Source organism: Vulpes lagopus, chromosome 21 (assembly GCF_018345385.1).
Source record: "Vulpes lagopus strain Blue_001 chromosome 21, ASM1834538v1, whole genome shotgun sequence".
NCBI classification, from domain to species: Eukaryota; Metazoa; Chordata; class Mammalia; order Carnivora; family Canidae; genus Vulpes; species Vulpes lagopus.
In genome coordinates, this window is record NC_054844.1 from 11,593,206 (window position 1) to 11,619,751 (window position 26,546).

The 26,546-nt window shown below is 44.1% G+C and overlaps 1 protein-coding gene across 1 annotated transcript; it reads left to right on the plus strand.

Moving 5' to 3' along the window:
- Window positions 1–1,029: 1,029 nt before the first annotated feature.
- BCL2L14 (BCL2 like 14) lies at window positions 1,030–21,846 on the plus strand. The gene is made up of 6 exons (XM_041735334.1): window positions 1,030–1,232; window positions 6,731–7,173; window positions 11,951–12,130; window positions 14,096–14,166; window positions 16,511–16,777; window positions 20,955–21,846. Exons 2-6 carry the CDS (start codon window positions 6,738–6,740, stop codon window positions 20,991–20,993), a joined length of 993 nt encoding a protein of 330 aa, XP_041591268.1. The 5' UTR covers window positions 1,030–1,232; window positions 6,731–6,737; the 3' UTR covers window positions 20,994–21,846.
- The last annotated feature ends 4,700 nt before the right edge of the window (window positions 21,847–26,546 follow it).

The following is a 26,546-nucleotide window of genomic DNA, read 5'->3' on the forward strand; positions in this document are numbered from 1 at the left end:
TCTCAAGCAGACTTCCCACTGAGCGCAGAGCCCACATGAGGCTTGAACTCATGACTTTGAGATCGTGAACTGAGCCAGAATCAAGAGTGGGTTGCTTAACCGACTGAGCCACCCAGGCACCCCAAAACGACTTTTTTTTTTAAGAAAAACCATTCTTATTATTTTGTTACCCCATAAGTTGACTAGACTGGCACATGTCATGTGCAGTAAATACTAGCTTGCTGATTAACTCTCACTTTGGGTCACCAAAGAACTGACTTTCCCACAACCACTGTCCGTTTGTTTCTCATGGATCTGTTTGCCTAACATTTAAACTGCCAGTTCTTCCTTCACTTTTATGAAATTAGCCTTAATTCCTCTTTCCCCATTCACACTTCCTTCATCTTCATGTTTTACTGGCCAGCTCTCAAGGTTTCAGGATCACATATATGGCCATAAATGTCTCTTTCAGTTAAGAATCTGGATAGAATGTGAATTCATATGTGACTCCCTTCTCTCATATATGTAGGGAATTCTATCTTTAAAATTGTGGGGGGGAAATGAGTTTTTGTGGCTTCTATGGCTGAGGTTTAGAGTCAGTCTGGAACCACCGGAAAAGATTCCATTTGAATATAATCTTTGAATAACAGTGGAGGGGTAACATGATATAACGTGAAGCTAGGGGGGCCAGGGTTTGGGTCTTAGTTCCACTGGCAGGGACCACTGGCAAAACACACTGCTTCCTAGAGCCTGATTCCTCATCTGTAAAATGGGAATCCTAACACCTGCCTCTGGGTGTTAAGATTAAATGTGTGTACAATGCCTGTCCTATATTAGGTGGCCAGCCAACATTTGCTCAACCGATGAAATGTAAAGAATGTAAAGAACTATCTGGAGGAAACACCCACCTCATTGTCCTAAAGGGCAGTGAGAGATTTTGATAAAGAATGTCCAACTACTTTTAGAGTCAAATTACATGGGCAAAGGTCAGCCCCTCCTTTAGTTAAAAAGCTAGGGGCAGGGCTTAATGAGGAAGTAGTAGTCCTTGCCTGAGGCTTACTTCAGCCTGGGTCCCCAACCTGCAGAGGCTACAGCCAAGTGAGTCTTCATCCCATGTACCTCCCTAAATGAGAAGCCCAGAAGACCCGGTGAAAGTTTCCTCTTAAGTTTTACGGAGAGAGACTCAGGTATAGAACTACCCTTGCTGCCACCTGACCTGGAGCCGGAGAAGCCAGAGCCAGCTCCATTCCCAGGTAACACCAGGAAGCACCAGTCTAGGTTCTCAGCCTCCCCAGGAGGCCACGGTTGAGTCTTCAGGCCTGGTTTTGCCAAGGAGGCCAATCTAACCAGAGGAGAGGTTGACTGGCTTTATTCGAAAGTCTTATCATGTCAGTCTCGGGAAATAAGATGACAGGCAAGAATCTAGTTTGTTGGGGTGTCCAGGAAGAGGAGAGACAGCTCTCTCAGGTTTCTCTTTCATTTCTCCTTTGCTACAGGGGGTTTGAGATAGTGCAGTTAAGTGTACGTAACTGGCTGGATGGTTTTTAACATTACGCAGGCCTCTTTGAGTATATGACAGCGTGTGTGTGATGATGCGACCGCCTATCAGTGGTCAGGAGCCCATGGAGATGCCAACTCCCACCTCTAGAGCAAGGATGGGGCTGAGGACAGGAATCCCTGGGTTGGCACCCAGAGTGCTAAGCACCTGCTGGGAACGTGGTCTAGCTCTTGCAGACCCTCAGTGGCTTCCCTGGGCATGAGGCCCAGGTAAAATGGACAGTCGCTCTCCCTCCCCTTCTAGAAGGCTCCCTCCTCTCTGAGTTCCCACCCCTCACCCTCCAGCCTCAGTGCTTCTGTTTCACTAACATGGGAAGTTAAGACATTTTTGCCTCATTTTACCCTTAGATTAAAAAACAGGTCATCCTCAGAGATGACAAGCAGGGGAGAGGCCTGGAGGTACTAAAAAGTCTGAAGTCCAGGGACAAAGGGAAAGGACAGACAGGCTCTGAAGTGCACAGCGGGGCATAGGGTGCTGACCTGGGAGGCTCAGGGCCACCAGACAAAACTGAGCTGAAACTGTGGTTGGGGAAGCTCCCTTGGGGAGGAGTGTCTCCAGGCACAGGTGACACCCGGGCCTCCTCTGCCCAGAGCAGTGGAAGGCGGTAGAGGGCAGCTCTTCCGTTGGGCCCGAGCAGGTGCCCCCAACACCCGCACCCCCAGCAGGCCCAGCCACAGCCACGTGAGCCAACTCCTTCCCCACCAGCTCCAGGCACTGGTTGTGGCAGCCTCTGTGCTGGAATCACAGAGCACGCACGCTTATCCATTACCTGCCAAGGGAAGGGAAGAGAAATCTAACCTTGACAAACGAATCCACTGCTAAAACTCCCCGGAGGGGTCTGGTGATAGATGACAGCTGAGGAGCTTCCCCACTTTAACACGCTGGGCAGCCACACTGCCCTCTCTGCTGGGTGCTCCCAAAGGCCAGGCTGCGGGGACCGTGGGGGCAGGGAACTGGGGTGGGGGGGGCTTTAGCCATTTCAGTGACTGGGGCAAGGGGAAAGAGGCCAATCCAAGCAGCTCTGTAACCTTGCTTTCCAAAGTAGGTTTGCCATCGTTTGTTCCAGATAAGGAGACAGAGGGTGTGGGAGGAGTAGGCTGTGTCCCATCACTGAAGTAGCCTAAGCCTCACAGGTGTTCTTCTGCAGCTGCTTCCCCACTCCTGGGTCTGATCCAGCCCACTGGGGAGGGTGGGGGCGGAGAGAGGGGGAGGACCCGGACTTCCTTTCTGCATACATGCATAAAATTTATGGTGTAAGTTTCCATAATCCCAAAAGTTGGGCTTTTACTTTCAACAGGAATGGCTGAGAGCAGTAGGGATCCGACATGGGGTAAACTCCCCCAATGTGGCTTTTAAAATGAGACTTAGCTACAAATATAGCAGGATCCTTTTCAATGAAGATCATTTGGGGGGTAGTGGGGGAACCCTACGCTTGTTAAACACATTTAAAGTGTCCAAACTAATACTTTTAGGTGTCAGCTATTTGTTTCAGCCCAGGGGTTTCCAGGCCAGGATCACAGCACCCCTGCACCCCGCAGCTCGCAGTAGGATTGCCTCATCCAGGCCATGGCCTCAGCACTGCAATGCTTTCTGCTTCTCTCTCATTTTCAGTCTCACATATTGGGGGGCTGGGGGCAGGGGGAGCAAGGACTCTGTTCCTTCCTGTACCTGTAAAATGACAAAAATCTCTTCTTTCGCAAAAATGGAAAGACCCTGCTCCATCTTGACCTCCTTGGTTTTTTCCTTTTCTGATGCTGCTCCTGCATCAGCATTCAGCAAGCTTGTTTCTTAAAGAAGTCAGGACACTTCCTCTCTGGTCAGTGCCACACACACACACACACACACACACACACACACACACAGAGTTTTCAAGTCTTCCCACTACCTTAGAAAGCTTTGGGAGTTTTTGTGTTTTTTTTTTTTAACTTACATGCAAGTGTCTTTGGATGCATAGTATGGCTTGAAGAGAGGGCTCACCCTCCCACTCAAGACCTCGTTCCTGCAGGACTTGAGTGTATTTCTCACTGGTGCCATTCTTGAGCTGCCCAATTCCAAAGGAAGCTTCACATTTTAAACTTTATCACTTCTGTCCTGACACTTCCCTGCCCTGGGTTTTCACCTGGGCACAGCTCCTTACGCCTGTGCTGCTGCCACAGTTCTGAACGCCTGTCCTGCTCTCTCCCCTCACCCCTTCTGGCTCCTTCTCTAGCTTGTCTCAGGTTGTTCATTCTCTCTTTGGTCCACTTTAGTTGCTTTTGTGTGCCTCAGTTCTCAATATTTCTAAACTATATCTTTCATTCATACGGTTGCCAGATTTGCACAAAAATGCAAGATACCCAGTTTAATCTGCATTTCAGATGAACAACAAATACTTTTTTTAAAGTATGTTCCATACAATACTGGGGACATATTTATACTAAAATATATGCTTATCTGAAATTCGAATTTGATAGGATGTCCTGTATTTTATTTGGCAGCTCTATAATCATTTTTCATTCATTCATCAAATATTTATGGAGAACTTACATATGTCAGGCATCATGCTAGGTGCTGAAAAAGCCGACCAGGTCCCAGCCTTCATACCTTACAGAATAGATACTTTATATACACACATACTATGTACATATACATATGAATCTATAGGAAGAATGTGGCCTTCGTAAAGAAACTAATATTTGTAAGTCACTAGTTAGATAATGAAGCATTGATGAGCTTGCTTTTACATTAATATTTACTCACAAAAATGTGACCTATTAAAATAATTGTAGTACATAATAATGCCAATATTTCTTGAGCATTTATCATCTGCCATGCACTATTTTAAGTGATTTACACACACTAATTATTTTTATCCATCCACATGCAAATTTGACGAAGCAGAGTTTTTTGTTTTTGTTTTTGTTTTAAAATTTTTATATATTTATTCATGAGAGAGAGAGAGGCAGAGACACAGGCAGAGGGAGAAGCAGGCTCCATGCAGGGATCCTGATGTGGGACTCGATCCCAGGACCCCAGGATCACGCCCTGGGCCAAAGGTCAACCATTGAGCTACCCAGGTGCCCCTTGTTTTGTTCTGTTTTTTTAATCTCCATTTTGAAGATGGCAAATGGAGATCCAAATAAATTAAGAAATGTACCCAGTCACACAGCTAGCAGACAGATGACCCGGGACATAAACTAGATTACCTAAATCAAGAAACCAATATGTAAAGCACTACTCTGTGCAGACCAACACTTGTTTTAAGGATTTTCACATTTTAAATAGTCCTCTTCCATGGTCAATGAGTTAGATAACATGAGTCACATTTTGTAAGTAGAAAACTATGTAAGTCAAAGAGGCTAGTGATTTGCCTCAGTCCCTTTGCCAATAAGTAAAAAAAGCAGTTCTTCAACCCAACTCCTCATTCCAAATATTGCACTCTTCTAATGCCATCTGGAACCCCCTTGGAGCTTAACTAAATCACTTGTGCTCAAAGTGAGTTTCATAAATATTCTGCAATGAAAGACTTAATCAGGCACTTGTTCAAAAACTTAAGTTCTACTCTAAATGCTTTACAAATATTAATTAATTTCATCTTCATAACAGTATGAACTGGGTACTGTTATCATCCCCATTTTCAACATGACAAACTGGGAGGAGCCTGCTTCTTCCTCTGCCTATGTCTCTGCCTCTCTCTCTCTTTCATGAGTAAATAAATCTTTGGAAAAAAAAAGTGATAAACCAAGTTATAGAGACAAGTCACATAACCTCTAGTGGCAGAGCTAGGATCTGAGCCCAGTCTGTCTTGGAATAGGAAAAAAATTCTACAAGCCATTGTCAAGTGCCTTTTTGTGCCAGGCTTTATTGCAGGTACTGGGTGTGTGACAGAGAGGAAACAGCACATGAACAGGCCTGCCCTGGTGGGGCTTATCTTGTGTTAAGAAGAAGAGAATAAACCTAGGCAGACTTGGGAAAGGATCCTAATGGGGATGACTGACACCCCCACCAGGAAGGGGGCAAACTGTTGCCCTGTGGGACCATGTGGCGGGGGAGGGGAAGAATGTGAACAGAGGAGCAAGTGCTTTCCGAAGATGTCCAAGGGATCCCAGACAGCAAAAGTTGTACCGTGATGCATCACGTGACCGTGATATTGGGAGAGGGTGAGGGAAGAAAAGATCTTTGAAGCCTGGAATAGGACGGGGACATGAGAAACTGGAAGTGAGGAGGGAGCACAGTGGTCTTGACCCCCACACCTCACACCATAACCCTCAAGCTTTGTTTATGTTCAGTTACCTGAGGCAGGTCTGCGGAGCTTAGACCCATACAAGCCAATGCAGACCATAAAGGAAGAAGGAAGAGAGGCTGGGAAGGGTCAGGGACCCCAGGCATTTCCTTCTGCTGAATTAGCCTCCCCCTTTGCTCACCTACCCTCCCCAAGAAGCCCTTTAACTGCCTCCCATGGTTTGGGGCTCCTGTTGAGATGTACTGATGGAACCGATTGAGAAAACAAAGAAAACTTTCAGTCACATGTTCAAAGGCCCCGTAGTTGGCATTTCACTTCCTGTCCCTCCACGTCCCTCCGCCCCAGCCATGCACAAAGCACCAGCTCTCTCACCACTCTCCACACATGTCCTAGATCCTAGACTCACCATAGTCTGCCCTCTGTCCACCCTGTTCACTCACCCACATAAGCCGTTCTTTTCTTTTCTTTTTAAAGATTTTATTTATTTATTCATGAAAGACACACACAGAGAGAGGCAGAGACACAGACAGAGGGAGAAGCAAGCTCCATGCAGAGAGCCCGATGTGGGACTCGATCTCAGGACCCTGGGATCGTGACCTGAGCCAGAAGCAGATGCCCAACTGCTGAGCCATCCAGGTGCCCCCCACATAAACCTTTATTATCTGTCAAGGGATTTCGCTTGCTCTCCCTTGGAAGCTCGCTGTTTCTCCCCACACTGGCTATCTGCAATCCTGATCCAGCTCTTTGTCCACTCTCTGCGTGGAGCTGTCTATGCACCTCCTCTTTTCCTCGTCTCAGACTGCACTTCCAGAAGGAACTCTGGATTTTCCACTTCTGATGACTTCCCGCCTCCCTGCACAAACAGCATAGGTGCTCACTAAATGTTCATGGAGTTCCACGCCTGTCTCCCCTGACCATGAAGAGTAGTGTGCTCCCAGGTAAAAGGACACGTGTGGGCTTTGTCATTGCAGGCTCATCATGTGCACCACCAGTTCCTGTGATCTGGAGGAGATCCCCCTGGATGATGATGACACAGACAGCATAGAATTCAAAATCCTGCTGTTCTATGCCAGACACCATGTCTTCAAGAACACCTCTGCCATCTTCTCGCCAAGGCTGCTGAGAAGACAAGGTTTCTCCCAGAAAGGACCAAGGGGTTGGGTGGCAAATGACTCACAGACACAGGTGTCATGGCCTTGCAGAAATTCCCCATCCAGTGAGAAGCCCTTCAGCCCAGCCAAGAAAAAGTCCTCCTGGAGAACACTCTTTGGAGTCACAGAAAAAGAGGAAGATTCCCAGCACTCACCTGTGTTCCGTGCGGAGGGCCAGACGGCAGCAGAACAGGAAGATGGTCATCGGAGCCAGCACTGGTCTCGGTCCCTTACTAACATGGAACAGCGCAGGGAGCAGGAAGGTAGGCTTTGCGGGCTTCCTCTCCCACAACAAAATCTTTCCCTTCTTTGTGTGTGTGGCATTTCATCCTCCCAGCTGGTAATGTGGCCTGAGACAGGACACTGTTGTGCCTCAGTTTCCCAGCTTGTTAATATTCAGTCATGATTGCCCTGCTTTTCTCGAGACTGAGCAGAAAGTAAGAGGCTGGCAGTGAAGGGTGGCAGGACTGGTTTCTGGCTCCACTTTAGAAATAATCTTGCTGCCCAAAATCCTGATCCTCTGTGCCAGAGACCGGCATGGAGGGCAGAGCCCTCTGCAGGGGTTCAGGCTGTTGTTCTCTTGCGGTAAATCAGCTCACCTGTCCGGACCTCTGTTTCCATCTGTACACCAGGGTGTCCCACCCTCCCAATCTCTTAGGATGGATGGAAAGATCAAGGAGCTCTATACAAAAATACTTTTAATAATAATAATAATAATAATAATAATAATAATAATAATACTTTTATAAAGCACTCTAAAAAAACAAAAACAAACAACTGAGAAGCATTTCAACAAAACCTTTCCTCAGTGGGGCAGAATGCATTATATTGAATAAAACACTTTCATGAAGGGCTCCACCACAGAGCATTGCCCTTCATCCACAAGCCATCAACGATGCCAAGTGCCCGCTGCCCAGATTTTGAAAGAAAGCCCCCTCTCCTGCTGGGTTTCATGGTTGGGGTAATATGTCAATAATTAGTCAACAGGTGGCAGTAATGTCTCAATTTTTAAGAGTGGTGTGACTGTCCTGGCTTACTTGGAGAATCTACCCATACTTGGCAGTTTTCACTCACTCACTAGGATCAAGGAATCTTTTACTTCCCATTAGACTTAGAAAATTTTAGAACAGCAGAAGTTAGAGGTGAGATTATCTGGGAGGACTCATCCTCTCGCCACCCCGCAATGGTACAGATGGTAGCTGAGCTCTGGACCATACAGAACAGTTTGGAGGCCCCCAAATAGGCTTCTCTGCTTGGCTATACTTTGGACTTTGCCGAGAGACAGAGGAAGTATTTACAGACTTTAATCTGGGTTTCCTGTGATAAAGGAATTCTGTATTTCAATAGTACTGAAGTGTCATTTGCCTTTTTTTATTTATTAAAATTTCTAAGATCTTTCTACAGATAGAGATAAAATAGTATCTCTAAAATAATAGAAATGATTACTTCCCCTTTTTTTCAAGATTTTATTTATCCATTCATGAGAGACACAGAGATGCAGAGACATAGGCAGAGGGAGAAGCAGGCTCCATGCAGGGAACCTGATGCAGGACTCGATCCCAGGACCCTAGGATCATGACCTGAGCCAAAGGCAGACACTCAACCACTGAGCCACCCAGGTGCCCCAAAATGATTACTTCCCAAGGAGCCCTTGCCATAGACATTTACATTCAATGTATCCTCCCTTCTCACCTTTTTCTTGCCTGCTTTTTAATTTTGTGAGTAGTTAGTTGGTTTTTACATTGGATGTGACTCAAGAGAGCTTCACATTCTGTTTCTATTTTGCCACATATAAATCAGAGCTTAACAGTCCGTGTCACCCGGGTCCTTTTAACTGCAGGTCACAGTTTAGACCTTGCTGCTGTTTCCAGGACTCAGACATCAGGCTTCAGTGAGAATTATAAGGTTATGTCCCAAGATCAAAGTCTAGGAGGTAGAAGAATGGGTGTCAATACCAACCCAAGTTCTTTGATTTGTGAACCCTTGTATCCACAGCTAGGATTTGCTGCATGTGAAATGATACAGTCACGATTGGGTTCAGATACATAGAGTAGAAAACTCAAATTATGGCTTCAATAATGTAGAGTATTTTTCCCTTCTATAAGAGAAAATCAAAGTTTGGCAGGCCAGGCCTGATATGGCAGCTCCAAAAATCATTAGAGATTCTTATTCTGTGATCCCTTGGCTACTGGCTTCCAACCTCAGAGTCACCTTATATTTCAAGGTGGCTGCAGAGACTCCAGCTATCACCTGTACTTTTCAAGCAGGAAGAAGAGGAAGCAAGTGGGACAGATTGACACAAACAGTATCTTCATTCTAGATGATTCTGTTCCCTTTTTGAGAGCTTTCTTGAACCTGTACTCAACTTTTCTTACAACTGTTGGCCACTCTTTACTGTAAGGAAGGCTGGAAAATGCGGTCCGTTCAGCTGAACTCGTTGCTGCCTGTGACATCTCAGGGGTCTCTTGCTAAGGACAAAGAAAATGAATACAAGGAAGGAAATAGCAGTCTCAACCATAGAGAAATGCCCTGCCCCTTCTCCTTAAAACAAATGCTTTGGGTGGGGGGGCACCTGGATGGCTCAGTCCATTAAGCATCTGACTCTTGGTTTCCACTCATGTCATGATCTCCAGGTCATGAGATTGAGCCCTGACTTAGGCTTCAAGCAAAGCAGGGAGTCTGCTTGAGATTCTCTCCCTCTCTCCTGAGCGTACATGCTCTCTCTCTCGTTCTCTCTCTCTCAAGTAAATAAATACATCTTTAAAAAAAATTTTTTTAATGCCTCAGGCCAAAGGCTGACTGGCAACCTCTCAACTGTGCTCCCTTGCTCTCCTTAGCACCAAAAGGGAACCAGAGACCCCAAAGGATGGACAGCCTTTCTGTCCTCTCCCTGCCCCATCTAATTTTCCCTTACCCATCAGATGAGATAGACTCTTAACAAGAAGGGAATCTTTTCTTTGCTCCGTGTTTAAAATTAAGGTATTTAAAATGAGAGTCTAGTTTAACATGAGCTGGCTCATCTGAGTCGGAATGTGTTTGCTTATACTTTTTCCTGCACCATATGTCACTTGCCTCCCTCACTCCGTATCCACCGGTTCATAGAAATGGAGTCAGGGTGGCTGTTTCAGCGCCCACCAGTGGCCTCAGGATCTCCCTGCCACATGGCGGGGGCTGGAGGATGAGAAGGGACAGCCTCCGAGGCCTTCATCTGCCTCCTCTGGGTGCAAGATGGGCACAGTTTGACTCCCAGGGGGAGAGCCATGTGCTGACCACCCTAGACAGGTTGCACAGGGTTACAGAGGAAGAGAATGTAAGCTGTCCTTTCCTCTCTTTTGCACACACAAGAGAAGGTTCACTCCGGCCTTGGGATCCAGCCTTTCCCCATTTCTTTGCCAGGGGCCATGGTGGCAAATGTCCCAGAGGAGGCCAATTGGGCTGCAATAAGGTAGAAAGTATGTCTTTGGTCTGGTTGTTAAAATTGGAAGGAAAAGCATCGATCCTTTTCTCTTTTTTTTTTTTTTTTTTATGATAGTCACAGAGAGAGAGAGAGAGAGGCAGAGACACAGGCAGAGGGAGAAGCAGGCTCCATGCACCGGGAGCCCGACGTGGGATTCGATCCCGGGTCTCCAGGATCGCGCCCTGGGCCAAAGGCAGGCGCCAAACTGCTGTGCCACCCAGGGGTCCCGATCCTTTTCTCTTTGACTTTCTAATTCATCTCTCAATTCTCTCCTTATCTATTTTTGAACCCTATGGGCCACGCATGAAAAATGTGGCTTTTTAAGAAACCATCATGCCCTTTTTTAAAGGAAAGCATTGTTGACAAAGCATTAGTTCCCGTGGCCTCCCAGTGATGCCCAGAGTGTGAACAGAGAGCACCAAAGTTCTCATGTAGGAATCTAGGGAGAGGGAAGAAATCACCTCAGCAGCTCCACGGGATGTCAAAGCCAGTGATACAATTCCCCTTACCCCCTGGGACCCAGGCCTTGCCTCTCTTATCCATTTCGGATTCACAAACCAGGAGTTACCCTGGACACTCCAACCTTCTTGCTAAACCCCCACTGTCACTTTCTTCAAGCGAGTGAATGGAATAGTAGTGTTTTTCACATATTACATATGCTCCATATGACATCAAAGACAGAGCTTGTACAAATTTCTCGTGACAAATCAACAATGAAAATTTTGGTACCAAGTAACTCACCGGTACCACCTGCCCACCCCACCCGACCCCAGCCTTGACCAGAGCCAGAGCTGACTTGTCCTTCACAGGCTAGGACGTTCAGGGGGCCACTGCCACTTAAAGTTTCATGTCCCCATATGCTGTATTCTGCAGTGATGTGTGCAAATACATAACTCTTTTCCTGAATGATAAATTCTTGAAAGGCATACATGGATTGCACTTTATGTATCTCGGTTTACCTACCGGCATTAATTGGATGTTTCCCATTAGACGTGGATGAGAGAGAAGACCATAACTCTGAGAGCAAGAGCAAGGGGAGTTCGGTGTTTACTTGATAATGGGCTTGAGTAATGAATATGGCCTGAGAGCAGGGATATTTCTCTCTCCTCAGTGACCAACCCCCAAAGGCTTGTCAAACTATTGAATGCCCTCCTATGCACATTGGGGCCAGCTCTCCAAGATATAAAGGATGTTCAAAAAAAAAAAAAAAGGAATAAAAATAAAAGCATAATGAGCATTCCCTTGAGCAAAGGACTAAGCACATTCTTTTGTGTTTCTTCCCTCGCAAAGGGGAAAGGGGACCCTAATGTTGCAAGGCTTCAAAAAGAGGGTGCAGAAGGGCAATTGTTTCAAGGTGGCAATCATTCCTCTGTGTACTCCTCCCCACCCCTGCCTCTGCCAGGCAACTACCAGGGCTTTCTGAGGAATGGCCTCCCCCCTCCACACACACACACACCCCACCCCGGGGCAGTTTCCTCTCCCTCTAGGCCGGGCTTTTCACTTGGAGGGGGGCGCTGTGCATACCAATGAGCCAGACAAAGTTCTGGGAAGGGCCTCTCAGCACCATTTTTGTCTTGTTCCAGCTGTAGACTCGAAAGTTGTTTCAATTGCCAACCGCGTTGCTGAAATTGTATATTCCTGGCCCCCGCCTGAGGAGCCCCACGACCCGGGAGGAAGCTGCAAGTCCAAAGGGAGTTTTGTCCATCACTTCCTCCAGAACCAGGGCCTGTTGCCCCCGCCTAGAGCCGCCGGTGCTAAGAAAGGTAGACTCCCCTTCTGCACGCCTGGGCTGCTCGGGTCGGGTGGAGTGTTGGCCAGGCAGAGGCAGAGGCGCAGGCATGTATTTCACTAGCGCGCCTCTGTGGCATGACAGCACCACACAGCAGGCGCTGACCTTTTTAGCTTTTGAGACCAGCCCATGTCAAGGGGAGGGCACCACCAATGCTCTGAAGCACCGTGTCAAGCTCACTGCTAGGTGCAAAGAAAAGCCTCTTGCTGAGGGAGAGGAGGAAGTAGAAAGCCAGCACTCAGCCTGGACCACAGAGGGAAATGCAGCATTTCATCTGGTCGTGTTGGTCGAGGACCATTTTGCTTATGGAATTGCTCGAGGTGTCGATGGTGCATCAGCCCAGGGATTTCTAACACTGCCCTGGGCTCCTGTGAAAGAGCAGGGTGTTGTCAGATGTCGGTCTGTGCACAACACGAAGCAGAACTGAGAGGTTGTGACCAGGCAGGGTCAGTTGTCAGCAAAACCTGTCAGCAAAACCGTAGCAGGATCTAGGACCAAAGCTCCCATTGGAGGGGCAGGAATTCTGGAGTTTAGGGGAGCAGAACTAGATGCACAGGAAGAGAAGTTGGCTCCTCTTTTCCCCCACTGACGATTGTCCCTGCTCTTGGCTCCACTCACCCCAACACCAGCAGAGGGGCTGGGGCAGAGGAGCCCCAGGGTTGGCAGTAGGCCAAAGGACCAGGTGTTGGCGTGGGTGTCCCCCAGCCCTGGGAGCAGAGTGCTGAGGCCACGAGCCTCGTGCAGTCTTGTTGGGAGCACACAGTACCACCCAGGCTTAGAGTGAGGTGCCGGAGGAGAGGAGGCCCGTCTGCGTGTGCTGAAAAGTGTATCCACTTTATTGTTATCCCCTGGGTGTCTGGGAGACATAAAGCAATACCCTGCACCAGCCTCGAGCTAAGGCTCTGGTCTGTGCACCTGACAAATGCAGGCCGTTGTTACAGCAACGTTTCCTGAGAGAGGCGGCCGCGACAGATAAAAACTCGCATGGGCGCTGGACCTTCTTGGGATGTGATGGGCTGGATTCATTTCCCGGCCTCCCTTCCCCTCCTCACTCCATGACTTCGGAGATTGTGCCATGAAGGAGAAGTGCCTCTGGATCAGTAACTAGCTTATCTCTGTTCGGATTCTGTTCTATAGCAATGATCATTTTCCTCCTGGTCAGTAGTTAGCATGTTTTGAGATAAGAAAAAACATACTCCACCTCCCCCGTTCCAACATACACACTACACACCGACTGCAGCCGTATCTCCATCCCCCTGCCATGTTAGCCTTTGGGGTGGGAGAACTTAATAATTTTATTTATCCCCTGCCTTGTTGTAAAGACAGCAGACCAAGTATACACTGTTCAGAGGATAAAAGAGACCACATTTGAAAGATAATGTAAAATGAAAACACTAGTGGGAAAATAAGGTGGGTTTAGGAATGAGTTTAAATTCCCCAAAATGCAGGCCAAGAAGACTGTAACCCCCTCTTAGATGGGAGCCGCAGATCAGGCTCTGCACTTTCTAGCAGCACAAAGGGGGTATAGCACCAAATGGAATTTATGGTGTCCACGTGGAAAAAGCACCGTCTGCTCAGGAGAATCCTACAGACCAGAGAAAAGTTCTCCCAACTATCTTCAGAGATGGGATCATGAGTGGTGGAACTAACACAGTCAACAACATTTTTACAATGAATATAGGATGCATTTCGTAGCGAGAAGTGGGGGTGCCAAGGGAAAAAAGAAGAAAGGAAAGGAGGGGTCTGTAGGAGAGGGTGTCTGGTTGGTGCCTCGTCAGACAAGGTGACGGAAGAGTTAAGTTGCTAAGAATTACAGAGCACATGTCTCCCTCAATCCCTAAGCAGGCTGCAAGAATTGTGGGGCGGTAGAGGGGAGAGGGAAGAAAAATTAAGATTATATTTTTTCTTGAAAGAAATAACTGGAATTTCCTCCTGACAGACGGAGAAGATCAGATAATAGCCAAAATCGTTGAGCTGCTGAAATATTCAGGGGATCAGTTGGAAAGAGAGGTATGGAGCTTCTTGAACTAATGTGATTTCTTTCTGTGCCCACGCACTGGGACGGAGAATGGAATCGTACTCCAGATTGTATTCCTTTGCAAGTTCTGGTTTCCACTTAGTCCTGAGTTTTATTTCCCTTGGAGTGAAAATTCTTCACGCTGGCAGCATCTCAAAAATGAATCACTTTGGAAAACATAAGTAAACCTTCTGGAGCCTCCCTGGAATTTTTGGAAATGAAAAATGCAACTTTGTTATTGCAAGAAAAGACACCAATAAATTAAAATTCGCTGAAGAGAATTATGAATCTGGTTCCCCATGTAACTGATCCTTGGGGAAGTTTAGACTTGCATTTGCCCTGGAGTCTGGATATCGGTGTCCCACGCCTGCTCCGAGGCTGGCATCCTTCCCAAGGTCTCCCTGGAGAGTGGCCGGACTGTTTTCTGCTCCGGGCCTCTCTCAGCAATTTGGCAGAGAGGCGGGTTAGCGCTACTTGGGGAAACTTTGGATCTCTTGCCATTGAGAAATCGAGACCCATCCTTTCTGGTCAGGAAGGTGTGAAGGTGTCTTCAGCTACAGAGCTGATAAGCAGGACCCCACTGTACGCAGAGGGGAGTTCTGTGTGCTTACCCACAGACTGCTGAGTGGTCTTTGGGGTGCATCAGTCAGGGACTGGCCTGTGGACCCATTTCCTTGTCCTACCAGGATCAATGGGAGGAAGTCTGGCCCTATGGGGCTTGTACAAGAGAGGAAACTGGCCGGCCAGCCTACCCTAGTCCCAACATGCTCCCCTCTTGATGCATTTGCCAGGGGTGTCCCCAGAGGATGGTGTCCGGGAGGGTGAAGGGCATGTAGGATGGTGCTGAATGAGAAACTGAGAGAACCAGGGATAGCAGATAAAGAAAAGGCAGCAGGGTATGTGAGCTTCAGGTCCGCAGTAGAGGATGAACAGGGGTGCAGAGGAAGAACATGAAATGTGCACTCCTATTTTCCTCCAGAACTAACATCAATGGATAGACATTATGGGGCGATTGGTTTTCTCCATTTTAGGAATGAACTTTCTAGCACTGAAGACTGCCTTGGGAAGGAATGATCTTCCTGTCCCCAGAAGAATGTCAAGTAGATGCCAGTGATCAGCCAGCAGTGCAGTCCTTGGACTGGGAGAGAGGTCTATTCAAATCCTTGAGGATTCTTTACAGCTTGAAGATTCTGTGGCTCTCTCATGGCACCCTCTTTCCCAGTTTCCCTAAGCAGGGACTTGCACTGAACTGTGGAGGCAAGGGGCAGGAGGTGGCGTGAAGCAGACCTCTGTGGTTATAGGGCGAAGCTTTCCTTTTCACCCCTTCAATTACCACTTCAAAAAATCTCTCTTTGTTTGATGATTTGGAGTGATACTTCACATTCTTTATGTAGAAAACATGGCGGACTTTGGTAGGAACCCACAGAAGGTCTGACTTTGCTGTCTGGGTGTGGGTTCCCACTAGCCTGGGACAGTGACAATGGGAAGGCCTGCTCCCTCCATGGCTCCCTAGTGCCTGGAAAGCCTCTCAGCCCTGAGAGCACACCAAGCCTCCTCCTGCACCTGTCTGAGAGGCCAGAGCCAGGGGCAACCCAAAGGAGCAAGGCCGGGATGGGCCAGGGTACTCTGCGGAAGGTGTTTCTTTCTGGCATCTGATTCTTCTGTTCTGGCAAAGTCCAGGCTTCCAGCTCCCCACTGGGGTTTTGAATCTAGCTTCTTCAACAGTCACTGATCAGAGGGAGTCCATTCTTGCTGTAGAGGACATTAGTCCTTCTTGCTACAGATTCCTAATTCAGACAGGCCCCTTGTGTCTCGCAGAAGTTGGGGGGTGGACAGGGCTCACATAAAGAACACTAATCCACCAAAATCTTTACATAGCATCGGATGCACCCCCAGAATATCCCTTTTAGAAACAATATTTGGGGATCCCTGGGTGGCGCAGCGGTTTAGCGCCTGCCTTTGGCCCAGGGTGCAATCCTGGAGACCCGGGATCGAATCCCACGTCGGGCTCCCGGTGCATGGAGCCTGCTTCTCCCTCTGCCTGTGTCTCTGCCTCTCTCTCTCTCTCTCTCTCTCTCTCTCTGTGTGACTATCATAAATAAATAAAAATTTAAAAAAATTAAAAAAATAAGAAACAATATTTGTTGAGAACCTGTTTAGCTTATCAATTCCTCAAAGGCAGAACTCAAGGATTTCCAGTCTCCGCTCACTAAGAAATCTCCATATGTCTAGAATCCAGGGTTTCCCCCAGGGTAAATTTTTGTGGCCCACTGCTGACCAGAGAGTCTGCTTCAGTGGCCAGGCTGCTGTACTAAATGCATCTCGTCTTGCACACAGTTGAAGAAAGACAAGGCTTTAATGAACAGCTTCCAGGACCGGCTGTCCTACCCTGTTTTCAAGACCATCACAGACCAGTTCTTAAGGGGTGTGGACACCAGGGGAGAATCAGAGGTCAGAGCTCGGGGCTTTAAGGCTGCTCTTGCAATAGACGTCACGGCCAAGCTCACTGCCATTGACAACCACCCCATGAACAGGGTGCTAGGATTTGGAACCAAGTACCTGAAAGACAACTTCTCACCCTGGGTCCAGCAGCAGGGTGGATGGGTAAGTGCATCCTATTTCAAAATGAATCTTCCCAGAATTGAGAGGAGGTGGAATAGAAAGTTATGGGTTTTTTTTTTTCAGGGTTTTTATTTTTTTAAGTGAAGGGAACACATCTTTGAAGCAGCTCTCATGGATTTAGAACAGTTGAGTGGCAAGAGATATATCCCAGTGATGGGAACATATTTGTAGTGATTATCTTCATCATCAATAAATATTTACTGAGCTCCCAAAGGGTACATGGGGTATGTGTGTTGGAGGAGAGACACTGGTCAGATACAACAGGAAATGAAGAGATACAGAGATATAAAATGTTTAGATAGATATAATTTCTGTTTTCACAAATTTTGCAGGCGGTGGAAGTCTGGCAGTGAGACAGGGAAAGGCAGACAGTTCCTTTTTCTCTCAGACGCTGACAGGCAGAGAAAGATACGGCGCTCATGATATTTGCTCATTGCTGCTTGGACATAGCTGTTTTGACAGGGACATTTTGATATAAATCAAAAAGCAAACAGTTATATTTTTATCTGTTTGTTTTTTTAAAAAATAGACTGTATTTATTTTTTTTTTTCAGTCATCTCTGCACCCGATGTGGGGCTCAAACTCACAACCTCAAGATCAAGAGTCACAGGCTCTTCCCACTGAGCCAGCTAGGCACCCCAAATTTGTGTCTGTTTTTAATTTCTTACTGTCAGGCAAACCAGACAAACTTCAGCTCCCTGTCTCAGACTCGACTCTTCCCCATTCTTTATCCTCATTCCTTGAGGTTTCCCCAAAACTGCCATAATCAGATGGCTTCATAAGGTTCACCTCTTCAAAATGCTCTAACCCATAGCTTTAAATCTCAATAGGCTCAGCAAGCGCATTTTTGTCTGTTCAGACCCTTCCTGGGAAGGACAGGCCTTTGTCCCACATTATCCTTAGTCCTCTTGTCACTAGAATGGTCCAAAGGTAGCAGGTTTGTGTCTGCTTTATGCATGGCCAGCATTGCCCTGAGGCCTCCAAACAGGCTTGGTTTTTTGGCTACCAGAAGGAAAATACAGCTGATCTTGCTAAGGGGCTGAAGTGCCCACCATGGTCTTCAGTGGCTTCGTTAAGCTTACTTAGTCTTCTGTTCCTTCCTGTTTTCTTTTTCTTTCTTTTTTAAAAATTTGATTTATGAGACACACAGAGAGAGGCAGAGACATAGGCAGAGGGAGAAGCAGGCTTCCCATGGGGAACCTGATGCTGGACTCCATCCGAAGACCCTGGGATCACCATCTGAGCCAAAGGCAGACGCTCAATCACTGGGCCACCCAGGTGCCCTCCTTCCTGTTTTCCATATTTGCCCCAGGTATATAGCCTTAAGTGGCTGATCTGAACAACTAAGGCTCCAAGTATTCTAAATTTGAGCTGCCTTAACTCATGCTAAAAGGGTAGATTCTTTGACATTATTTTGGCTCTAACTGTTCTTTCTTCCATGACCCCCTCAAGTCCCTCTTCTGCTCCAGGCCTTTCCTGACCACTTTAGCTTAAGGGACTCCCCAGCCTCTGACCTCTTACAACACTACATGTCTGTACTGTAATTATGTATAGGAAAGAACCATCCTTGTTGGTCTTGTTGATATATTTCTCTAAAGAGATTGTAGGTATCAACTGGGCTCACAGGCCAGGTCTCAAAAGTCTATTTAGTTAGATAATGCAGCTGAAATGCTAGAAGTTTTCTATAAAAAAGTCTACACTAAAAGCACAAACAACAAAAGAAAAAATAAATTGGACTAAATTGAAATTTAAAATTTTTCTGCTTCAAAGGACACTACCAAGAAAGTGAAAAGAACCCACAGAATGGGAAAAAATATGTTCAAATCCCATATCTGATAAGGAACTTGTATTCAGAATATGTAATAAACTCTCACAACTCAACAATAAAAAGGCAAAACCCAATTTTTAAAATGGGCACTGAATTTGAATAGACATTTCTCCAAAGAAGGTATACGAATGGCCAAATAAGCACATGAAGAGATGTTTTGTTTACATCTTCATTTCAACATTAGGGAAATGCAAATCAAAACCACAATGAAGGGGTGCCTATGTGGTTCAGTTGGTTAATTGTCTGGCTCTTGATCTCAGCTCAGGTTTTGATCTCAGGATCATGAGTTCAAGCCCTGCATTGGGCTCCACGCTGGGCGTGGAGTCTACTTAAAACAACAACAACAAAAACATAGTGAGATATCATTTCATACCCACTAGCCATGCTTCCCCTATGGAAGCAATCTGGCAATTCCCCAAAATATCAGATATAGAGTTATCAATTCTACTCTTAGGTATCAACCCAAGAAAATGGATAACAAATGTTCACATAAAGACTTGTACATGAATGGTCATATCACCATTCATTTATTCATAATAGCCAAAAAGTGGAAACAACTCAAATGTTCATCAGTGATGAATGATGAAAGGAAACACCAAGTATGATATATCCATACAATGGAATGGTATTTAGCCATGAAAAGGAACAAAATAAAAGGATAAACTTTTTTCCCCCATTTTTAAAATTTAAATTCAATCAACATATAGCACATTATTAGTTTCAGAGGTAGAGTTCAGTTGGTTCATCAGTCTTATATAATAGCCAGTGCTCATTACATCATGTGCCCTCCTTAATGTCCCAGATGGATGAACCTTGAAAACATTATGCTAAGTGAAAGAAGTTAGACAAAAGGGTCCTACATTTATGATTCCACTTTTATGAAATATCCAGAATAGGCAAATTCATAGAGACAGATGAGAGGAGAGGGAATCGGGAGTAACTGCTAATGGATAAGGAGTTTCTTTTTTGTGTGATGAAAATGTTCTAAAATCAGGCAAAGATGATAGCTGCACAACTCTGTGAATATACTAAGAACCACTGAATTACATACTTAAGAAGGATGAATTCTGTGATATATTTCAATAAATCTGCTATGAAAATGGTGGTTCTGATTCTAATAAGCAAACAAAAAAGTAAGGAAAGAAAAATATATTTTTATTTACTTAGTTTTTAATTTGGCTGCTGGTGCTAGAGAGAAAAACAGTTCTTATTAGAGAAAATAGATGGATTTTTGGTAGAAATAATAAAGGGCATTTTCAAAGGCTTTAGAATTTGATGGCATTTGTAATTCTTTAGTTTACTTTTCTGGCCCATTATAAATCCTAATTTTAAGTCTTGGCCACAGTTGCGTTTAATTTGGAACATGTAGCTGGAAATTAGGAGAAGGAGGATAAAGAATGAGAGAGAAAGGGCTAATTTTCCCAAAGCTGATAGAGGAAGATTTGCAAAAAATAAAGAAGGAAGATGTTGATAAAATAATATTTATGAGTTGCTAGGACCTCTTGAAATGTGGAGGAGATGTGGACTGAAACTTGTGCTCAGTGTCCATGAACAGGAAAGAAAGATGATGCTAGGGTGGCAAGTACCTAGGGACTTCCATTAGCCCCAGCTGTTTTGGTGGCTCTCCAGGGTGCCCTTATAGTGGTGGAGAAGGAGGAAAATTATTTCCAAGCACAAGATTTCCAGGGTCTCTGACTATCTCAGTATTCCTCATATTGTGCAAATGCATCTTATCTTCCCAACTAAACTACAAATCTGAGGGCAGGCCTAGGTATTTTATGCCTCTTTGTCTCTCAATACTGCCGTTCCTTCTATATACATCATAGATGTTCAGCCAATACTCCCAGAATAATGATTCAGTCAATCAAATGAATAGCAACTGTATCTAAAAAGCATGCTAAATGAGCTACCATGAGATTTTCATTCACTCCTTGGCCATTTTTCCTCATTGTAAAGCACTGTTCAAATAGTTACCCTGTGGTCCTGCAACCTCATCCATTTTACAGCACTTTGTAAGGAGAGATTTGCATCCTCCATAGTCCTCAACCTATCAAGCATCTACACTTTTGAATTTTAAATACAGCATCAAAACCTTTTTTCCATGTAGCTTGGTAGCCCTGGATGTGTAACTTAAGTCCTTAGCACATGTTTTCCTTTCAGGAATACCTAGGACACTGGTCATCTTTCCAAACCCTCCCCTAACCCTGTCATAGTCTCCAAACCCTGGGTCATGCCTGGGACAAGAGAGGAGAGTTCACAGGTATATGTTTTCAGTTGAACAGTGAATCAAACCTGGAATGTTATGAGTCTATTACTCTTGTTCTCTTCTAGGATAAAGTACTTGGAATATCACATGAAGAGGTAGACTGAAGCATCAGAAGAGCTGTCATCTGGAATACTCTAACTGGGATCCTGTCTACATTGGTCTCAGCATAGACTGTGGGAGAAAATACAAATGTGCAAGGCAGAGGGGACATTGAAGTTTCCAAAATCATTGTTCCTGTGAATCCAGAGGCCTCAGGAGAGGCCTTGTCTGTCTCCAGCTCATAAAATTTAGTAGCATGGCCTGTGATGTCCATATTTTTCAGGTCCTCCTTTGAATGTGGTAGGAAGTCTAGGAAGATAAGTGGTAATTTTCCTTTCAAATGTTTAGAACAGAAACTGTCATCTTGCCTCTCTTGGCCACTTAAGGGAAATTGTGTTACAGATATTTGCTGATCCCATGAGGGTGAAATGATAGGTCGTGCATGTGCTTACTCTTCAGTTTCTAGTACTATTTACTTTTAAACTACACTTGGGGTGGCCTAATAATGGCATTGTTTCAAATCTACCTTTAGGAAGACGTTGCTATTCATGTTGATAGATGTAGTTCAGACAGGAGCCTGAGTTTACTACTATAGCCACTGGTTTGGGGAGATACAGCCATTATCTGCCTTTTGACTTACTTCCCTAGAAAAATTCTTTGGCAGTTTGAAAAACTTGAATTTGGCAGAAAATAATTACTCCCACCACCCTCAACTGTCTCAGTGACCCCACCTCTATTTCTCAACATCTCTGAAACTTTATTTTTTTGGTAGTGTAATGATGAGTCCGTGGTAAAATAAATATGTGGAAAGACCACTGTCAAAAGAGTATCTTGTGGTTAAAATAAGTAAAAATTAATAATAGTACTAAGATTTCTGTGAGGATCGAATAAGTTAATTTATAAAAAGTGCTTACAACAGTGCTTGGTATTTGGTGCTGAGTGGTCATTCATAAGTGGTCACTTATGTTCAATATTATGTGTTGCCCTCAGGTAAGATGAAAATTTCCTCTCAAAGCAGTCACTGATTGCTTTTCTGAAATTGATACTGTTCTGAATGAGCTGTTATTGTTAAGTGATATATGTTGCATAATTGTTTAACAATTATTTAAAACAACTACTGAAACAATTTTAAAAATACTATCAAATTATAATCTTAAAAATTTCTGGATCTGTTGCACCCAGGATGTAGCCTGATATAAAACAGGTGTTTATTTAAAAAAAAAATATTTATTTATTCGTAAGAGACACACAGAGAGAGGCAGAGACATAGGCAGAGGGAGAAGCAGTTTCCCGGTGGGGAGCCCAATGTGGGACTCAATCCCAGGACCCTGGGATCATGACCTGAGCCACAAATAAATGGAAGAATTAATCAGACATACTTTCAGCTTCACAGGAAAATTGGACATATCTAATATGACATGCTTCACTACTCTACCTATCTTAGTTAAAATGAGTTATTCTCTTTTACTTACTGTACTCCCACAGAAAATTAGGGATAAAAGCTTCCTTTTACAGATGGAGACACTGGAGACCTCCTCTTCTTCCATGTTGATCCAACCACTCCACACTATTTGTAGTTTCCCAAATGTATTATGCAACCTTGTACCTCTAAGCCTTCATAACAATACTTTCTCTTGAAGTGTTCTTGCCTCCTGGTCCTTTCTCCCCCTATTTCCACTAATTCCACTAATTAACTCCAGCCCATCTTTCCAAATTCACTCCTTTATTTCTTCCAGGAAGCATTTGCTAACCCTCCCTTGGCTGCCATAGGGCTACATTTGGATACCTTTCTTCAAAAGCATGCTCCATAACACACTGTTTATAGACATTATTTTTAATACATTATGCCATAAGAACCAGTCTTTTGCACTGGATTATAAACTCTTTGTAAACAAGTATTATGTCTAATTTATCTTTGTCTAATACCTGGCATATTTTTAATGTACAACTGCAAAATCATATACCCTAGCCTCACTGCTATAAATCAATGAGATTGGAGTGTGGCCCAAGATATGTGTAGTTTAACAAACTCTCCAAATGTTCCAATATCATCTGCAGCTTCCAGGCAAGATGAAGTAATAGTAAATGAGTTTACTCTTCTATTCAAAACACTGGAGAAAAAAAAAAAACTGACAAAAAATATGAAAGAATGGTTTCCAGTTTTCAAGATATTGTGTACCAGGTAATGAAGGACTGATCCCCAAGGGATGAGAAAGAAAGCCCTGTGACTGCCCTAGCATATTGCAGGTAGAATTTCCAGGCTGTGCTGGAAGGAGGGGAACCCAAATAGGGCTCAGCAGTCTCCCAGAGTAGAGGAGTTGGAGCCTTGATGTCCAAGAAGGCCAGGGAACTCAAGTCTGCAGGGCAATAATGGACAGAAGAGAATGGCATGCAAAGCTCCAGTCATCTCCAGGTTAGGTCCCTTTAAGTTTTCAGATGAATACTGATCAGCACATGCATGTGAAGAAGTTATTGAGAGGAACACTCTCCAAGGCACACACAGGGCTGGGAATAGTGCCTATTTCCACTTGCCAAAATGGAGAAACCTCAAAATTTGCATATCAATAGTCAGAATACTCAGAAAAATTTTGCCTCAGTACTGGGAAAAAATAAGCTCTAGATTAAACATGCTTCTGGTTCTTCCTAAGAAAGATGAAGAGCAAGAACCAAAAGTATTAAGCTGTTATCAAGTAAATTAGCTGTGTTCCAGAACAAAGTTCAAGAATCTTTATAGGATCACAAAAATATCTAACACCGGGCAGCCCCAGTGGCTTAGCAGTTTAGCGCTGCCTTCAGCCCAGGACATGATCCTGGAGACCCAGGATCGAGTCCCACATCAGGCTCCCTGCATGAAGCCTGCTTCTCCCTCTGCCTGTGTCTCTGCCTCTCTCTCTCTCTCTCTAATAAATAAATAAATAAATAAATAAATAAATAAATAAAATCTTTAAAAAAAATATCTAGCACCCAACAAGGTAACATTCACAATATCTGACACCCAATTAAAAATTACAAGATATGTAAAGAAGTAGGAAAATGAGACCTATAATGAGCAGAAAAATCAAGAAAAACCACCCCCAAAATGATACAGCTGACCCAATTATTAAACAAGGACATTAAAACCACTGTAACTATATTCCATATATTCAATAAGCTGGAGGAAAAGCTGGACATGGGAAGAACACAAATTATACATATGACTCAAGAAATCTGTAACTGAGAGGAAAAATACACTGGATTGAATGAACAGTAATGAGACATTATAAAAGAATAGATAAGTAAACTTAAAGACAGCAATAGATCCAAGATGAAACACAGAAATAAGACTGGGGAGAAAACATTAACAGAGCAGCAGTGAATTGTGTGATGACTTCTATTGGCCTAATTTATGTGTACTGAAGATTTTTGAAATTTGATGAAAACTATACACCTACAGAACCAAGAAAATCAATGAATGACAAGCACACATACAAAAAAATGTAGAAAACTACACATCATAAGGCCCATCACAAATTGCTCCAAACCAGTGATAAAGAAAAAACTATTTAAGAAGCCAGAGAAAAAGACACATTACATAGAGAAGCTAAAAATAGCAAGCTTTTCTTGGAAAACGATACAAAACAGAAGAAAGTAGACTAACATCTTCAAAATAGCAGAGAAAAAAACCTGTCAACACAGAATTCTATATCCAACAAAAAGATGTTTAAAAAAAAAAAAAGGTGAAACACTTTGTGAGATGTACAAAAGCTACAGTCCACACAAGTAGAACTGAACTACAAAAAATGATGAAGTCCTTTAGGCAGAAGGAAAATTATACCAAATAGAAATCTTATCTAGAGAAAAGAAAGAGCACTGGAAATTAAAAGTATGTGAGTGAATATAAGACATACATTTATTTATTTATATTTTATTTATTCATGAGACAGAGAGGCAGAGATATAGGCAGAGGGAGAAGCAGGCTCCTTCCAGGGAGCCCAATGCAGGACTTGATCCCCAAATCCAGGATCATGCCCTGAACTAAAGACACACTCAAATGCTGAGCCACCCAGGCATCCTGACTCTTTCTTATTTAAATCTCTTTAAAAGATAATGGATCATTTGAAGGAAAAATAATATATTGTAGGGCTTTTTAACATAGAGAATAAAATATATGAGATTAATAGTACAGAGACTGGGAAGAGAGAGATGGAAATATAACTGTAAGTTTCCATACTATATATGAAGTATATAATTTCACTCAAAAGTAGGCTAGAAAGTTAAAAATCTATGCTATAAATCTACAAAAAAACCCCACTGAAATGTATACACACACCTACATAGTCACGTAAGATTTATAGCTAATAAGCCAACAAAGGTGACAAAATGGAATCATAAAAATGCTTAATCTAAAAATAAAGTGGGAAAGAAGGAAAGGGGGAACAAAGGACAGACAAGACAAAGAGAAAACAAATAGGTTGGTATATAAAATAAAACCGTATCAATAATCATGATAAATGAAAGTGGTGTAAACATCCCGATTAAAAGGCAGAGACTACTGGGTTAGATTTAAAAAGCGAGACCTAGCTATATGTAGTCTACAAAAACCACTTTTTTTTTTTTTTAAGGATTTTATCCTTTATTCATGAGAGACAGAGAGCAGAGACATAGCAGAAGAAGCAGGCTCCCTGTGGGGACCCGATGTAGAACTTGATCCCAGGACCCTGGGATCACATCCTGAGCCAAAGGCAGACACTCAATCACTGAGTTACCCTGGCGTCCCTACAAAAACCATTTTAAATATAAAGACCTGATTATGTTAAAAGTAAAATGATGGAAGAAGTACTATGACGACACTAATCAAAGGATAAGATGGAGTGGCTATATTAACATCAGTCAACTAGATTTCAGAGCAAAGAATATTAATATCAATTGTCATTTAATAATAATGGTCAATTCATCAAAAGGCCAGAACAATTCTAATGTTTACATATCTTCCAGTGTATGTTTTTTTCCACACCACCAAGAATTCTCTGACACTAGCTGGTTATCCTACAGTTCAACTCAACAATCTGCCCAGAGATAATGTCAGATCCCTCCAACACAGACCTCAGACATCATCTAGGCTTCTGACCAATAGACAATAAATCAGATGTTCCCACAATCTCCTTTTTGGGTTCAATTAATTTGCTAGAACACCTAACAGAACTCAGGGAAACATTTCACTGCTTCATTATAGATTACTGTTCTATTATAAAAGGAACAACCAGATGGAAGAGATGCATAGGCAAGGTATGGGGAAAGGAGCATAAATCTCCCACGCCCTCTCTGAGTGTAGTCTCCCAGGACCTACATGTGCTCCCCAACCTGGAAGCTCTCCCAACGTCAACCTTTTGGCTTTTTATGGAGGCTTCATTACATTGGCATCATTAATTAAATCATCAGCTATTTGGTAATTGATTGAACCTCCAGCCCTCTCCCCTTCCCAGAGTCAGGGGATGGGACTGAAAGTTCCACTCCCTCTATTCACATGGTTGGTTCCCTTGACAACCCATCCACAGGTTACTTAGGCTTTCCAAAAGTTGCCTCATTAATATAACAATAAACACCTTTGTGTTCTCAAGAACAAGTGATTGTTCTCATCA